This window comes from Echinops telfairi, unplaced genomic scaffold, assembly GCF_000313985.2.
Source record: "Echinops telfairi isolate 266 unplaced genomic scaffold, ASM31398v2 ScPeMD7_7458;HRSCAF=8496, whole genome shotgun sequence".
Taxonomy (NCBI): domain Eukaryota; kingdom Metazoa; phylum Chordata; class Mammalia; order Afrosoricida; family Tenrecidae; genus Echinops; species Echinops telfairi.
Genome location: NW_022111358.1, coordinates 12,123,948 through 12,142,055, shown reverse-complemented (window position 1 = coordinate 12,142,055; position 18,108 = coordinate 12,123,948). Strand labels below are relative to the sequence as shown.

The window sequence follows — 18,108 nt, the reverse complement described above, 5'->3', positions numbered from 1 at the left end:
AGCCACTAACTTACTCATCTTTCTATCTCATCTAGCAGCGCCTGCCATATAGAAGGCAGTCAGGGAATGCTTGATGAAGGAAGGCCAATGTAAAGGGATTGTATCTTTCTGTGTGTCTGAATGCAAGTCAGTATATTTCATGAATGTGCTTGGAGTCTCTTACCCCCTAATGGCAGACCTGAGTTTTTCTGGCTTTTTACACCAGTTTCAAGTGTCTGACCATTTAGTCTTTGAACAGCAAAGGCTACTTCGAGAAGAGAAGCTAGCAACAATTGCTTTAAAAGTTTTAATTATGGACAACCAGATTGTTCTTTGTTATTAGGTGCCATTCTGGCCCATAGCCACCGTATGCACCATAGAACACAAGGCGACAAGGCCCAGTCCTGAGCCATGCTCCTCCTCGGTACTGTTTGAGCCCACACATCATGCTTGGTAGAGAGCCCACCAAAGTGAGGACCCTTTTAATAAAGGCACCTGAAGTCCTCTGAACACTTACAATACTCAACCCTAGGGGTTCATGTGCTTAGACTCCCAAGCCCAAACCCAAACCTCCCTGCCATCTAGGATCTACGATTGAGTAGGACTGCCTTGTGGCTTTCTGAGATTGTAATTCTTTTCTTTTTTTTTTGAGATTGTAATTCTTTACGGAAGTGGAATGGCTCATCTTTTCTCTGCAGAGCAGCTGATGGTTTCAAACTGCTGACCTTACAGTTAGCAGCCACTTAACCCACTAGAGCTTCTCCAAATTGGCAAAGGCCAAACCTGCTTTTGGTGCAAGTCTGAGTGTGCCCAAGGTTCGAGATGCTGAGCCCCTCCTTCCCAAATAAATCACCACGGTTTACGGCTGCATTGCACTTTATTTCTAAGAAAGTCTCGCGTAAATCTTGTGGCATATTTTGTGATGAGGTACCGGCCGCTCGCACCGCAATTCTCTGCTAAACGCGGCCCGCGGCCACGAACCCTTGCGCGCTCCCGCACTACCCAACACGCCACATTCGGCGCACGCGCACGCGCACGCGCGCCAGCCGGCCGACAATCCCTCCAGCGTTCCGCGCGCTTCCGCCTTCATCTTAGTAACGGTCGTAGTGACGCATACGCCCCGCCTCTTTTAGCACGGCTCCCGGAAGTTGCCAGCCGCGAGTTGGGCGCCTGGTTCTGCGCGGTCCCAGGCTGTGTTGGGGACTAGTCGCGGGGCGGGAGGGGCCGGCGGGAACCGAGCGTCAGGGCTGGGGTTCGGTTACAGATTGACGTGCGCGAACTGACCGAGACCTGGTGACAATGGCGGGGCCGCAGCCTCTGGCGCTGCAGCTGGAACAGCTGCTGAACCCGCGACCGCGCGAGGCGGATCCCGAGGCCGACCTAGAGGAGGGTGAGGCCTGACTGGGGCAAGCCACGTGCGAGCCCGGGGGTGGCGTGTGCGGCGCTGGCAGCCGGGCCTCGCCTGTTCTCCGTCCCCTGGCGCGCAGGAAAGCTGCCCCGGGTGGAGTTTGCTCCCGGGGCCGGGGCGGGAGCTTGGGTTTCTTTTTGACGCGCACTCGCCAGCCTCGCTTCTCGGGTGGGCGGAGCATCCGGGAACTGTTGGTGCAGAGCCGGTTTGGGATGGAGGGCTGTTGGCGGGGCGCCAGAGCTGGTTGGAATTTGGAAATTATCCTTTAGGATGCCCTTATTGGTATTGCGTTAGGAATGGGGGTGCGGGGAGGAGGTCTCAATCGTTTCTCCCCTAGCTGCCCGGAAGAACTTGTGTAAGATCAAAGGAAGAAGTAAAATTCCCTGTGGCTATTTAAGCCTCCTTTGGCCTCAAGACCCTTGCTCTCTGGCTAAATAAAACAGGTGTTTTGTAGGCAGCTGTTCCCGATGTAACAGAGCTTTCCTCCTTTAGACTTTGGAGGAGGGGGAACTAAGGAGACAGAACTAAGTGCTGGACCTTGGCTTCGAAATGCCCCTTGGAGGAACAGGTGCTGTCCGGCTAGGATAAGCCGAGGAAAATAGCTGAGAGGTGGGGGCAGTGTGATGAGAACGTGGGAGCAGGTTTGCTAGCTACATTTGAGGGTCTGTCACATATGACAGAGGAATTGACCTAGTTTTTGACTGATGCAAGGCATAAAACTAACTCACCAACTTTCTGTTCAGGTGAGGGGTCCGCCTTGGGAAGGAGTGTGTTTGTTCCCTGGTCTTGGAAGTTAGCGGGGATTTTAGAGTGCACATTTAAGCATCAGATGAAGGGGTTGACTTGGGCTCTTATTAAAGTGGCCTTTAATTTGGAGATCCTGATGACTTTCCCCCCTGCCCCACAGCCACTGCCGCCAGAGTGATTGACAGGTTTGATGAAGGGGAATGTGGGGAAGATGATATACCGGTAGTGGGCAGCATTAGAAAACTGGCATCAACCTCCTTCTTGGACTCGGACAAAAGATATTCTGGCAAGACCACCTCCCGAAAAGCTTGGAAGGAAGACCACTGGGAGCAGACTCTGCCAGACTCATCTGGTAAGTAGACATCCTTGCATGGTGCTCTTTCTGAATTTGTAAGTGTGCAGAGGGGAGGGGAAGGTGATCTCTCAAGACTAAGCTGTGTGCCCTTGTTATTTTGGGGGAGATCCTTGGTTTTGGCACTAGAAAGTGCCTTTGAGGTCATTTAATTTCACTTCATAAGGAATCTAAAGCCTAGAGTTGCTAAACACCTTATTCAGACTAACAGTTCACCTTAAAAGAAAGGGTAATGTATATTGTATATTAAAAAAGGCCGTGAGTTTAAAAAGCATGGTATCTGATGAGAATGCTGAGAATCTTGGGTTCAGGCCCCTTTCTTTGGATTTTTTTAGTTCTTGCCATTGAGCATAGTATTAGTTATTTGTGAAACTTTTTTTTTAACCATTGTAAAAGTAAAACAATCCCCCTCCCCCCTTTCCCTACAAGAGAGGTGGGTGTGAGGATTTGAACTTAGGCCTTTGAAGCATTGTTGTTTCTCAGTGTGGAAGAAGGGGCTGGCTCTGATGATTTCGGCAGGTGCCCTTTGCTTTCCTTTGGAGAGGTCAGCAGCAAGGACCATGCTGAGAACTCCTAGACACCATGGAGGAACTTGTCCTTCAGGATATGTCTAGGATTTAGGCCTTGGTATAGCTCTGGCAGTTCCTAATAGGTGCCTCCCATAGTCTTTGCCTATAGAGGCTGATACTAGGATCATTCAGGAGATAAAGATGATAATATATATTGAACTGCCACCAACTGTCAGGCTTGATAATAAACTTTAAAAAAAATATTTCATTGGCACATAATTTACGTATCATACCATTCAATAGTTCAGACATTCATATCAAGGAGAATTGTAGATGGTAAGCTAAGTTCTAAGTCCCTAAGACATAGAGTCCTCAAAAAATGCCATCTCTACTATCATTATATATGTCATCTCATTTAATTCTCTAGCCTTATGAAGATACTATTTACTCCCAATTAACAAGTAAGGAAATCGAGGGACTGGTCGACTCTGTCACTTGTTAAGGGCCACACAGCTGGTAAGCAGAAGAGTTGGGATTCAGATGAAGGGTGTGTGTTGCCAAGACCTCGACTCTCCCCCACTGCTCTGTGTGACTGTGTCTAGTCTGAGAGTCAGCATGCATTCGAAGAATTGAGAAGGTTTTTGCTTTTAGTTGTTGTATTTATGTTTCTGATGGTCTTGTGTGTATACTGTGATTGATAGAAAGAAGTACTGCAGAAGTACTGACCCATCATGTTTCATAAAGTGTCATGTTGAAGAACATTGTTGGTGATTGGCCCCCTAATCGGATCATTGTTTGTTGCTGTACATGTGGCCTGCAGGTTATTTTAAGGGAGAGCTGGGACAATCAGTGAAGATGACTAAGTGTCAGGTAATGCCTGAGCATACTTTAAGTGGGGCGCCTTCACTGGCACTTCACACAGGATCAAGTTCAAACTCTTTCCCGAGGACAAAGCACTTCTGTATCTTGCCCATGAGCAGTGTTCTAGCCTCCCCTCCAAACACCTGCTCCTGCAGCTGTACACCATCTGTACTTTTGTGGTGCTGCACCTTTGAATGTGGTGCCCCCCCTTTTCTTCCCCCTTTTTTGTATATTGAGCTATTGCTTATCTGTTTAATAAGGAAAATCGTAATGTGTTCTTTACACAGAGCCATCTCTTAGCTCTCCAGGAAGGTTAGGCGGTTCCTTCCCTTTGCACTTCTGTAGATGCTTGTAACCTATTTATTGGCACGCAGATCCACTATTCCCACCAGCCTCTAAACCCTTTAGCAAGTTTTATATTCTCTTTGTTCTTAATAAGTACGTGATAAGTTCTTAGTAAGTATAGAATAAATAAGGCTTACTGAAGTGATAGAGATTATGCATTGAGTTAGATAATGATAAATGATGTTTTTTCAGATGTGGGTTTGAGAAAACACCCATTGAAGTCTTATCCTTACTTGTCTGGGGGAGATGCTGTGTGTTCCCCGTTGCCTTGTTCAAATTCACTTGCCCCACAATTAGAATTTCTCCCTAATCTGATCTTACTCATCTTTTCTTCTCCGTCAGTGTTTTAGAGATGTAGGTGCGTGATAAATATTTGCTGAATACAGCACATTGTTTTTGATTGATGTCATAGTCCATAAATTGAAATAAAAGGTTGATCCTGGTATTTTTCTCAAAGTAGTAGTACCCATTTAAATTTTTTCCCCTCTTCTCTTTCAGAGGAGGGGCTGTCCGACGAGGAAAGACCTGGAGCTGGAGAGGCCGAGGGGCTGGCGCTGCAGGAGTCTGATGTGGATTACTCGAGTGCTGCTGATGCCCAGGAGTCTGGCAACGAGGAGGAGAGTGGGCTGGGCCTGAGGAAGAAGAGCAGAAGTCGCTCTGGAAAAATACCAGGCTTCAGTGTCCAAAGCATTACTGACTTTGGACAATTTACTGAGGGGATGGATGACATTGGGAGCAGTGAGGAGGAAGACGAAAGTGATGCGGAAGAGAGCGGCATGGAAGAGGGGGATGGCGAAGACGACCTTGAGGGCGAGAGTGAGGAGGACGGGGCTGAACACAGGAGCAGTGAGGACGATGGTGTGGTGATGACCTTCTCCAGTGTCAAAGTGTCCGAGGAGGTGGAGAAAGGGAGAGCTGTGAGGAACCAGATAGGTTTGTACATGGTTTTGCTGACTGCTTTCCCCCCATGTGCCTGCATTTGATCTACTTTTTGTTTGTCATTTGCTTGTTTTGCTTAGTTTTGGCTCTGGTCTTTCTCTTCGGTGCCCTTTTGATTAGTTTGTGACATGCTCCACTTACCTAGAGGCCTCAAGCCTCACTCAATGCTTAGCCAGCCATTTCTTCACTGAGCGCCTTAGCTGGTTCTGCTCCAGGACTTGCGGCTACGGTGGAAGATTGCTTTGAAGAGAGGAGTATTTTATCCTCTCCTTGGGCTTTGGCGCTCCCTCTCTCATGAGCAAATATTTGCTTCCAAGATACTGCATTTCCTTCCTTTACTAGAGAATGTTACCATAGCATGTCACTGTGATAAAGCAATGCTGCTTAAAGAACTGGTGTGACTTCCTGCCCCTCCTCCCATGCTCTTCCCCTCCCCACCCAGGAAGATTTTGTAACTGGGGTGGGCTTTTCTTTCTCTCTTTCTCAGCACTGTGGGACCAGCTCTTGGAAGGAAGGATCAAACTGCAGAAGGCTCTGTTGACCACCAATCAGCTTCCTCAGCCAGATGTTTTTCCTATTTTCAAGGACAAAGGTGGCCCAGAATTTGCCAGCGCCCTAAAAAACAGTAAGGATACTTAATTAATTGATATTGGGATAGGGAGAATCATTGGGCTATATTGTGATACACGGGGATTGATCTATCGGAGGCACCACAGGGTTAGAGAAGAGATTTTGTTTCAGTGCAGGGCAATAACAGTAGAATCCTTTTGCCAATGAAGATGAATGTGATGGAAATGGATTGGGCAGTTGCCTATTTGGCTCTCACTTGCTCTCAGTTCTCCTTCCTCTTAGCTCTCTAGACTATTTCTTTAGTGGTTAAGAGCCCCGGTGGTGTACTGGTTACGTGTTGGGCTGCAATCTGCATAGTCAGCAGTTCAAAACCACTAACAGCTCCTCAGGGGAAGACTGGCCTTTCTACTCCCGTAGCTTTAGTCTCGGAAACTATAAATCAGCATTGACTTGATGGCAGTGAGTAAACCCACCTTTGAGTCGATTACAACTTAGCAACCCCTATAGGACAAAGTAGAACTGCCCCATGGTGGAAATATTTGTGGAAGCAGACTGCCACATCTTTCTTCCTCAGAGCACTGGTAGGTTGGCTGGGACTTACCTGACCTTTCAACCTTCCAGGTAGCAGCAGAGCACTTTAACCGCTAGTGGCCCCCGTTTCTCTCTTTAGTGCTTAGAGAACACTATTTGAAAACCCATGGGTGTAAGGTAAAGTGACCAGATTTTAGCATTGGTAAAGCAGGACACCATTGATAAAAGTCATGTCCTGGCGAAATAGCCACATGGCAGCCGAAAACCGTATACCCTAGCTTGTCGTGCATTCTTTCAAAAAATCGGGACTTTTTTAAAACGCCGCAGGACACGGGACAAATTGTTAAAAATCAGAACTGTCCCGCCAAAGATGACGTCTGGTGACCTTATTGTAAGGGGAAGAGAAATGGAGAGAATGAGGAAACTCATTTTATAAATTGCTCTGTCATGTACTTCAAAGATGCTTTTCTTTGCACTAGAGGCTTTTCGAACAACGTGCTAAGATGATGCTACTCCTCTTTCCTTTGAGTGGTAGATACTTAGAGTGGGGGAAGAGGATGCCTGCAGATGGAGAAACAAGTTTTGGAAGAGAATTGCTGAGGTATAAAAGTCAAGAATTTTAGAAGAAAAAAAGAATGTCAGGGTTTTTGGACTCCTAATTCCTTCATTTTACAGGTGAGGAAACAGAGGCCCAGAAAGAATAACTTAGCCCAAGTTAGAGTGCTTGTTCATGCATGGCAGGGACCTAAGTCCAGCTTTTCTGTCAGGTAGTCTAGGTGACTCCTGCTGCAGCGCAGCTCCTTGTCTGGGTGCCCAGCGGCACCAAAGCTCCGGGCTGGAGGGGGTTTGGGTGAGTCTGTGCACTGTGGTGGGTCTTGCTGCTTCTTATTTGCTTGTCCAGCCTTTGTGCCTTCGCTTTAAACTGTTTCTTCATGTCATCGTGGACTTCAAGCAGGAAGGAGCCAGAGGAGGACGTCTAATTTGCCAGCTGCTTCTTAGCGGAACCGCCTTAATTCATCAAGATAAAATGTGTGACATTTCTAGGGTAGGGAATTCCCTGAACCTGCTTTAATTAGGAATTAACTTCTCAGACACTGGTCTTTAGCTTGTTTGTCTGCCGTACCTGCAGTCCCATTTCCTGTGTGAAACCAGAAAAACGGCTAGCCTTAGGAGGGGGTGCGATCCTTCAAGAAACTCTTCACCTTGTGTGTGTGGGGGGTGGGGGGGTGGGGGGGATGTTAATGGAGATTTAGATCCTCCTTTTTTAGACAAAAAGCTTGGTAGTTGTCAATAGTATTGAGATTTTTTCTGAGCATTTCCTGTTCCAGGATCCACATTCTTAGTATCTACTGCATGCCTTTGGAATGAAACCCAGATTGCTCTAGATCAGATGTTTCAAATACAGTCAGGCCTTTCTATTTTGTTACTCATTGTTTTTCTTGCTCGACCCTTTATCTTTTTAAATTTGCATTTATCTTAATGATAAGTATTTTTAGGTTAGTAGGTGTGAGGTATACCTGTGGGCATATTCTTGAGGAGAGTTTAATTTCTTTAGTAGTTATTTTTTATTTTTTTTTCTTTAGTAGTTATTTTAATGTTGCTTTATTTTTAAATAATTCTGATGTTTTTAATCTGTCTTTAAAAAAAATTTTTTTTTGAGTTTTTGCCTTATTGGTGATTTTAGTTACTCTGACAGATGCTTCTTAACCTGGCAGGGTGAGTTGTGGTAGAGGTAGAGGTGGGAATACTTGTTTGAAGTCGGGTATTCTAAGAGGAAGGGTGGAGCATTCTTTAGTAACCAGAGTTTCTGGGCATCTGAAGTTTTTGGGTATCTGCTTTTGGCTGGGCTGTGTCTTTTTATGCCCTTAAGACATAAGATGCAGTATGCTTTTTTGTCTTGTTAAACAGCTGTAAGAAGACATTTCTTGGCTGCATTGCTCTAGCTTAACAATTTATACTGTTTGTGTTTGTTACACAGTGAACCCTGGTAGTGTAGTGGTTTAAAGTCGGACTGCCTGTGTTTAGAGCCTATCTCAATAGATTACTGTGTGACCTTGGGCAAGTTACTTAACATCACAATAAAACGGGCATAGCAGGCCTGTGAGGATTAAAGGACATAATATAAAGCAGCAGCACAGTGCCTGCCACACAGCACAGTTATGAATCTTAGGTACTCGTATTACCTTTTCTATTGAAAGACATTTCACAGTGGTCAACCAGTTGTGTAATCCTCAGTGTAACTGACCATCATTCTCACCGTCTTTACTGTTTTTTTGACTTTGCTAGTCTAGTGTACTAGTTTCCTGGGGTAGGGTCTTAAAATAACAGAAATTTATTCTCTCATGGTTCTGGAGACTACAAATCCAAAATCAAGGTGTTGGCAGGGCCATGATGTCTTGGAAAGCTCTAGGGAGAATCTTCCGTTGCCTCATCCTAGCTTCTAGTGGCTGTCAGCACCCTTTGGGGTTCCTTGGCTTGTAGCTGCATCGCTCCACTGTCTGCCCTGCCTCTCCTTTGTGTCTGTAGCCTAGCTCTCACCTTAGGACACCAGTCATTGGATTTAGTGCCCATCTTAGCCAGTGTGCATTTAACTGTAATTGATTAGTCGCAAAGACCTGACCTCCAAGTATTTCATCCTCAGGAATTGGAGGCTAGGAATTAGACGTATCTTTCTGAGGGTCACAGTTCAGTCTATGCTGTTGCTAGGTGTTGTAGAGCTGGCTCTCACTTCCAGCCATCCTATTAATAGTTAGTATTGCTATGTTTGAGTCCATCGTTGCAGCCACTATGTTGGTCCTTCTTAGACAGCCTTCTTCTCGTTCCCTAACTCTCTACTTGACCAATAACAATTGTTATTGAAACTTACTAGATGATTTATAGATTGTTCTCTAAAATGTTTTACTTTGATACTTGCAATTCAGTTTCTGCCTTTTTTGACCCATTGGAAAGGTGGCCAAAGATCTTTTTTCCAAACTTAGCTGCTACCTTCCTGAAGCATTTAGCCTTTCTTTGAAATAGTTTCCTCTAGTTTGGTGATAGTACATGTGTTTTTCAGATTCTTCTCCTACCATTCTGATTCCTTCTTAGACTCTTCACAAAGTGAACATTCTCACTACCTCTTATTTTTCCATTTGCATTAGTTTTCTTGCCCTATCACTTTCTTTCTTTGATTTAAAGTGATTATTGACCATTTGATCTCATATGAAAACTCAACTCACTGCCATCTAATTGATGCTGACTCATAACGACCTTGAAAGACAGGCTGAAACTGCCCCTGTGAGTTTCTGAGACTGTAACTCTTTACAGGAGTAGAAAGCCCTTCTTTTCTCCTGAGGAGCTGCTGGTGGTTTCAAACTGCTGACCTTACCGTGAGCATCCACATTGTAACCACCAGGCCACTAGGGCTTTTGTTGGTCTCATATAAAGGATTTTTTTTTTTAGGAGCACAGTTCTTATGGGTGGTATTCTTCATTTTGTGAGCCAGTCTTAATTTAGCTTGAAGGGGCTGATTTGGGTTCAATGTGTACAGAGTGCTCTTAAGGCAGTCCAGGAGTCCTCTAGTCTCAATTGGTCCAGTAAATTTGGGTATTTTTTAAGAATCTAAGATTCTGTTCAGGAGGTTGTTTTTTTATGTTGGTGGCAACAATGTGTAAGGAAGACGCTACTGAGGAAATACCTGCATGTGTATTTTATTTAAACTTCATTAGGGAAAGCATCAATGCTGTTTGATGATAAGGACTAGTATAATGAGCTATGGGGTACCATTGCCGGAAGCACAATGTTCTTATCCCATATGAAAACACCAATTTTAGCACCGGTTTCTTAAGGGTAACTGATGTAAATGGGTGGGAGAAGTGGGGGCATTTCTGTAACAGGCATTCGCTACTGTTTTCTTCAGCATTTGTTCTGGCGCTTCAAATGAGGTGATTAAAAGAAAGCTAAACTTCAGCCATAATAAGTTGACCTTTTGGTGAAATGCATGTTATTAATGTATTTAATGAGATGCATTACAAACTGCAGTGAGCATGATGTTTCATTACAGGGCTAAAATGTAGTATCATTAAAGACCTTTAATAGAAACCATGGTTGACATTTTGATATTTCCCATAAGCAAAAAACAGCCAAAAACATGGTATAATATAAATATAGGGGAAATGTTCCCTCCCCTCCCCCCCCAAAGAATCTAGAAGCAAATTCTGTTAACAAATTGCATTTTGTTTCCTCTCCCTCTTCAGAGCCACCCTTGGATCTCTCTGTGGTCCCTCGTATGGACCCCCAAATTATTTTGACTTGAACAGACTAAACATTTTAAGACTAATTTGACCTCAGCCCTAATAGACAGCCACAAAAATATAGCCTTGATAGGTAATGTTTCTAAACTGGAATTCTCAGGGCCTAAAATGAAAAAGGTACTAAAGACTGTAGACCAAAAATCCTCCCACAGCCCCTGTATTCGTGCCACTTGGCACCCCCTCCAGTGGGCAGTCAGCTGGTGAATACCTTTTTTTTAATTACTTAGCTGCCTTAGGTGACAAGTCCATGAACTTCCATTTCTATGTTCTCTCAATTAACTGTGGGTTCATGGCAGAGTTCTCACCAATGATCTGTAGAGCCTGGAAATATTCATAATTAGTTGGAATGGGTTAATGGATTGCTTGGGATGAAGGCAGCTGGTTCTCCAAGTATAGCATTGTGTAGGTTAAAGACCCTGGTGATGGCAGACTTCACTACCTGAGACTGATCTTTTAATTTCACCGGGTAGCTATCATATTTTTAAATAGTTTTACTGTTCAATTAATAAAATATGTCATGTTTATTTCAAAATTCAGAGAAATACATAAAAGTGTAAAGAAGAAAGCAAGGATTATCTGTAATCCTGCTGCCCAGAGGTAAACATAGTTGTCATTTGATGAATATCCTTTCAGACCTTTTTCTATGCTTACTTTTTTTTGTATTTTCTATGCTTACTTACACACACACACACACTCACGCATGCACATGCGCTTATGTGCACCTACACCCCATACTTTTCAAATGGAATCATAATATGCATGTACTATTTAGTAAGCTTTTTTTTTTCTAGTTACTATATCTTTTCATGTCACTGCACTTAGATGTACGTCAGCATTTTCAGGGTCTACAGAGTATTCAATTTTATCAAGTTTTAAAAAGTCATTTTATTGGAGGCTCATACAACTCTTATCACCGTCCATCCATCCAGCCATGTGTCAAGCACATTTGTACATTTGGTGCCATCATCATTCTCAAATCATTTTCTTTATACTTGAGCTCTCGGTATCAGCTCCTTTTCCCCCCTCCCTCTCTCACCCTTGATAATTTATAAATCATTATTTTTTGTCATGCCTTACACTGTCCAATTTATTGCAATTTATTTAACAAATCTTTGTTGATGGATGCTTAGGTTTATTCTGTTTTTTGCTTTTAAAAAGCCTCCTTTGACAGACTTTGGGTCTCTACTCAAGTCCTCCCTCAACACAAGAACACTTTGTTCGAATAACCTGGTACTCTGTGATACTCACCTTCCCGACATGAACACTTAGGACAAAATGGGGCATAAGCAAATGTGGTGAAGAAAGCTGATGGTGCCCGGCTGTCAAAAGATACAGCGTTTGGGGTCTTAAAGGCTTGAAGTTAAACAAGCGGCCATCTAGCTCAGAAACAACAAAACCCACATGGAAGAAGCACACCAGCCTGTGTGACCATGAGGTGTCGAAGGGATCAGGTATCAGGTATTAAAAGATCCCAAACAAACAATTATATCAGTGCAAATGAAAGGGGTTGGATTGGAGACCCAAAGCCCATCGGTAGACAGTTGGACATCCCTTCACAGAAGGATCACACCGAAGGGACGATTCAGCCAGAGTGCAATATAGCACCGATGAAACACACAATATTCCTCTAGTTGTTTAATGCTTCTAGACCCTACCCCCCCACTATCATGACCTCAGTTCTACCTTACAAATCCAGCTAGACCAGAGCATGTACACTGGTACAGATAAGAGCTCTCAACAGACGGGACCCAGGACAGATAAACCCCTCAGGAACAGTAATGGGAGTAGTGACACCATGAGGGTGGAGGGAGGGTGATGGGGGGAACAGGTAGAAAGGGGGAACCAGTCATAATGATGGATATATAACCACCCCTAAGGGGGACAAATAACAAATGTAGGTGAAAGGAGACAGTGGACAGTATAAAACACAAAAATACCAATAATATCATGTAATTGATCAAGGATTCAGAAGGGTCAGAAGGGAGGGGAGGGAGGGAAACAAAGCTGATATCAAAGGCTCAAGTAGAAAAATGTTTTGGAAATGATGATGGCAACATAAACAAGTGTGCTTGATACAATTGATTTAGGATTGTTATAAGATCTGTAAGAGCCCGCTGTAAAATGATTAGTAAAAAAATACATTTAAAAAGCTGTTTTGATAAACATCCTTGAACATGCACATTTGTGCAGTTTATCTAAAAGAAGCACTGTCCAATTGAAGCCAGTTGTAAGGTAAGCCACATCATTACTTTGAAATTTTCAAGTAATTACATTTTTATATTAAAAAGTGAAATTAGGAACAGTTAATTTTAATAACACATTTCATCTACCACAGTATATTGGAAATTGTGATTTTCACATTTAGTCAGTGTAAAACTATTAGTGAGATCTTACACATTCTTGTTTTCATACAAAGTCTTTGAACTCGAGTGTACTCTGCACGGATAGCGCCTCACTTACCGGTACTCGGGAGCGCCTAGGTCTGCTCTCACGCTTTGCTACTGCGCATAAAGCTGCACCGAACACAGGTGTGCATGTGTTTCCATGTCACAGCTATTGCATCGTTAGCGTCTATACCTAGATCTTTTTCTCACTTTTTGAGGAGGGGGCCATCCTGTTTTATCAGAGGGGCCATTTTTTTTGCAGGGGTGACATGGTGAAATTAAGAGATCCCTTAATTTTCATGAACAATTGGGTGGAAAATTAGAGCTATCATTTCTAGATAACTGTTGTTACATAGCATACTGTGTTTGCATTAAAAATACCCTGTGTTTTGTGTATTAGAGAATGAGTTTTGAATAGGAAGTTTTCTGGTCCCTCTTGAACTGTTTACTTAATATTTCCAATCTGACAGATAGTCAGTGCTATTGAGTCCATGCCAACTCATCGGGACCCTGTAGGGCAGGGTAAAACTGCCCCTGTGAGTTTCTGAGACTAGTTCTTTAGGGAAATAGAAAGCCCATCTTTCTTCTGATGAGCGGCTGGTAGTTTTGATCTGCTGACCTGGTTAGCAGCCCAAAGCCTGGCCCCTACACCAGCGCGTTTAGAGATGTAGAGAGTAAAGTTTGAACACACGGAAAATGCTGCTTCAAAGTAACCAGGAACAGCGGTGGAAACAGGAAGAGAGTGCCAGATTCCTATGAGTGATCCTAGCTCTCCTGAAACATGTGCTGTGGGTTGGCTAGGACAGCTGGGAAAGTACTGAGACCGACCTCAGGAAACTTGGTGGTCTTAGGTAAGGGTTGTCTTCAGCAGCAGAAACCATCTTTCCTTTTTCATGGTGGTAGTCACAGAAGGAAGCAGGTTGCAGTAGTTCAGTAGCCCGCTCTCTTCTCCACCACGTTCATGGTGAAGGTGGGCATACCAGTGTCTGTTGGAACAGGTACAATGCCGTGTCGGCAGAGCAGAGCCGAAAACCTTTCGGTGGGTTTAGAATCATGACGCTTAGGCTATTCGTAGGAGTAGTGGCAAGTAGATCTTTTAAGTATTCTCTACTGTTGAATGAAAATCATGCAGTATTTTAGTTCGTTTGACATTTGGGTTATATTGTATGTTTTTCTTTTAAGTGTCTAATTTCCTCTGTACTTGCTTTTATGGTCTTAACCTCTCCCCCTCCCCCTAACTTTAAACCATTCTAGCTTTTAGAGAAAATGCCCAGCTTGAATGAGTGGTCCTCTTGGGCCCTAGTGCTCTCCCAGGCTGGAGTCACTGCTTTTGGCTTCCTTGCCTCCTCTTATCTCAGGGTATTCAGTCATTGTGCTGGAGTAGCTTCTTCAGAAAACATGCACGGGGAGTAAATTATCTGAGTTCGTGTAGGTTTAAAAATACTCTATGCTTTTTGTCTTCTAGAAGTGATTTTGTTGTGGAGAATACAGACAGTAAAACATACCACTCGACAGTTTCTGCATGTCCAGTTTCATAGCATGGCCACACCCTTTGAGTCGTGCGACTGCCCTTACCTCCTTGTTGGAGTTGTCCCTCCCTCATCACTTTTGCTAGCTCGCTGCCCTCCCTCCCAGGGTGCCCTCTGATCTCTCAAGTTGTCCATTTGACTCCATAAGCTTACTTTATTAAAAGCACATAGTGCTCAAGACAGACATTTTTTACTCGTTAAGCTAAACTGTTGTTTGGTCTTAGGAAGAGTCCGTGGGGTACTTTTGGTTTGAGGTTTAAAAATGATCTCGGGACAATACCATTTTGGTTGCAGAAAATCTTGAGTCAGTGATATTTTGAATTCCTGGTCAGCATTTTTCCTGCCTTTGACCAGGGTTCTTTTCCGGAATCTTTGATTGAAATGTTTGGTAATGGTATCCAGACACCATTCAGTCCTTCTGGGCTCATGGCAAGCGAGGCAGTTGCTCATGGGGCTAACGAGCCGCACCTTCTGCACCCTCCTCCTGTTCCTGACTTACTCTCTTCCTCTGCTGCTCTAGGTGAGCAGAGACCAGTCCCGGTGCCTTTTGTTGGGGGTGGGGGTGGGGTCATTTCTAGTATTTCTTTGATTTTCTTCTGTGCATATTCTCTTTTCTCTGTTAAGTATTTAATCTGGATTGGTATTGTGTCTCATGTGTTATTTTTTTGTGGTTTTTCATGTCTTTTTTCTAAAATAGGTGGAGTTTGTGTTCCATTGATTTTTTTTTTTTCCTTGCAATTTTTCATCTAAGAAGTACTCCCTTCCCATTACTTTGGAATACTCACTTTTTATGTCACTAATATATACTTACAGTATATTGTTGTATGCCATATAATCACTTCCAAACCTTAGTGACCATGTAGGACAGAGTAGAACTGCCCCATAGGCTTTTCAAGGCAGTAAATCTCTATAGGAGCAGAACTCCAAGCTTTTTCTTCCACAGAGCTGGTGGTTGGTTTGAGTCATTGACCTTTTGGTTAGCCAAGGAGCATGTAACCACAGTGCCACCAAGTCCCCTCTGTATATGAACCCACTGCCAATTAGTCCATTCTGACTCATAGTGACCCTAAAGGACAGAGTAGATCGACTCCAAGGGTTTCCAAGACTAACTCTTCACAGACGCAGGTTGCTGCTGCTTTCTCCCACAGTGGCTGAGGAGCTCAGTGCCTAACTCACTGCACATGAGTGATCTGAACCTTAGAGAATATTATGTGCATCTAAGGATCTTTGGCCTTACAAAATATTCTTTAATATTCTCTTTAGTTCTTTGAATTTCCCATCTCCATCAGCTTTTCTGTTTATCTTGGGCTTTTTCTTTCTCTTTAATATTGAGCAAAGCTATACATGTGTATAAAGAGTCAATTATTTTACAACGCTTGTGCATAGAGTAGTCTCCTTTGTGTGCAGTGTCATCCATTTTCCCAAACAGCAATTATACTTTTAGTAATTTTGTTGTATTTTTTAGAATTCATAGATTTCTCTAACATGGTTTCTTTCAACTTGATTTTTTTAGTTTTAAACATTTTCGGTTGACCCATGTTATGGAAATAAAGACTTAGTGCTTGTTCCAACTGTACTTTCTGTCTCTTCATGGTTATGTTATTTGGTTAGATCAGTAAATAGTGCTTACATTATTACTATGTGAACCCAGTTCAGAGCTGAGCCATATGGTATATATTGTAATCAGTCCCCCTCCATTCTTCTGTTTTCTAGAGTTTTTAATTGCTAATTTTTTGTTTGTTTAGTTGTCTCTATCAGCATTTAAACTCAAAACTTTTCCTCAGTTATATGAATCTCCTCTCAGGATTCTCCATTGCGTCAGATGCTCTGCCAGTTTATCTTCCTGAAGAAGTCCTCCCGTAGGCTCACCTTGAGTGTGCTCAGCTGGGGACTCCCGTCAGCATCCTTGAGCCAACATTACCATCTCATCTCGGTGCTGCTCCTCTCCCAGAATCGGTCTTGTTTGTTTACTCTGCTGTTTTGGTGAAGCATGTATTCAATTACCTTCCTAGGAAAAGGTGTGTTTTTTAGGCTTTGATTGTCTGAAAATATTGTTAGCCTATGTGCTGATTTAATGTTTTCTTTTTTACCTCTTTGGGTTCTAATATTAATTGCAATGGATACAAAATTCATGATTAAAAGGCTTTTTAAAGGAAGTTAGTTAAGTTGTAATGCCAGTGAGAAATGCTCAGGGTTGAGTTGTTTATCAGAAACATGTTACAGAGTTTCAAGTCAGCTAATAAAAGCCCAAAGGGACTGTAAGCCTCAACCTAAAGGCATTCAGGGTCAGCAAACCCAGCTCCTGAATTAAGTGCCTAGAAGGCACCCCACTCCGCGAGGCAGCCTCCCACACAAAAGCACTCCCCTTGACTTGCTCGGTGGGTTGGGAAGTCCATCCCTTTATTCCATGCTCAGGCTCCTGGTTCTGCTGCTGCTCCTTTGATGATGCTAATCGCTGTCATCTGGATCTAGAAGGTTCACTGCACAGGAATCTCAGGTTCGCAGGATGCAATCCACTCCTGCCTTTTGCTGGTAATGAGAACCCTCTTGCTTCTAAGAGGGTTCATTTTAAACACAGCCAGATGCTGCTCGGGAATCCTATTTACAGTTACTCACAGGTGAATCCTATCAGCATCTTCCCCCTCCCTCTTGCCAGACCCTTTCAGGGAAAGCCGCATTAAATAATCCACTGCCCCTGCACTCTGCCACCAAATTAATTGTTCCATTACCTTCCAGCTTCCAAGGTTGCTATTGATTAGCCGGAAGCCATTCTGATTCCTGATCCGACTGTTTTTTTCCCCCCTCCGTCCTGGAAGCTGGGTCTTTTCCTGGTCCACATAATTCTGACATTTCTTTGGTGGTACAGCTTAGTGCAGATCTGTTCTGCCCGTTGTGCAGAGGTCTTGGAGGACTTCCTACTTAGGACACTATGTCTTTTTGAAACTATTGTGATTGATGTCTCCCTTCTGTTGTCTCTCTTTTTCTGAAAGTCTCATTATTTAATATTAGACTGTTCCTCTGATTTCTGAGTATCTTCAACTTTCCATCTGTTTGTTGCCTTTTTTTTTTTCTAAGATATTGCCTGAATTTTATTTTCAAGCAATTTCTATCTTCTCTATCATGTTTTAATTTTATCTCTCTGGGGATATAGGTAATAAATATATAGATACAAGGGGAGGCATGCTTGAAAGAGCTCATGGAAAAATGGAATAACAAAATGGAATTTTCCCATGAACCTTTTGAAGCCCCTTCAGTCATATGTACATTTATTTATTTATCTTGTTGAGAATGTACACATATACCAATTAAAAAATGTCTACATGTGTAATTCTGTGACCGTGATTACATTCTTTCAGGTTGTGCAACCATCGTTCTCTCCTTTCTCAGTCTGCCCTCCACTAACATGAACTCACAGTCAGCCCCTTGAGCTTCCGCTCTCGTCTCTGGAATTGCTGTCCGTTTGTGGGTAGCTCTTAAAGAGCGCGCTGCTTAAGGCAGGCATTCTTTACCAGTTGAGCTAAACTTGTTTGGTTTAAGAGATGCTTAAGGGAGTACTTTTGGTTTAAGGTTTAGATTATCGGGACAATAGTTTTAAAGGTTCATCCAGCTACCAGAGCTCCAGAAAGCTTGAATTCCAAGAGAGTTAAAAAATTCTATTTTGC

The 18,108-nt window shown here is 43.3% G+C and overlaps 1 protein-coding gene across 2 annotated transcripts in view; it reads left to right on the top strand.

Moving 5' to 3' along the window:
• Window positions 1–1,154: 1,154 nt before the first annotated feature.
• The window catches only part of AATF (apoptosis antagonizing transcription factor), a 107,009-nt gene continuing 90,055 nt past the window's right edge, over window positions 1,155–18,108 (top strand). Inside the window, exons 1-4 of one of the 2 annotated variants that reach the window (XM_004706984.2) lie at window positions 1,155–1,369; window positions 2,295–2,486; window positions 4,700–5,134; window positions 5,628–5,765. In XM_004706984.2, the coding sequence (XP_004707041.1) occupies window positions 1,279–1,369; window positions 2,295–2,486; window positions 4,700–5,134; window positions 5,628–5,765 (856 nt within the window). In that variant the 5' untranslated portion in view covers window positions 1,155–1,278. The remainder of the gene's footprint in view (window positions 1,370–2,294; window positions 2,487–4,699; window positions 5,135–5,627; window positions 5,766–18,108) is intronic. The other variant, XM_045299809.1, reaches the window with a different exon arrangement.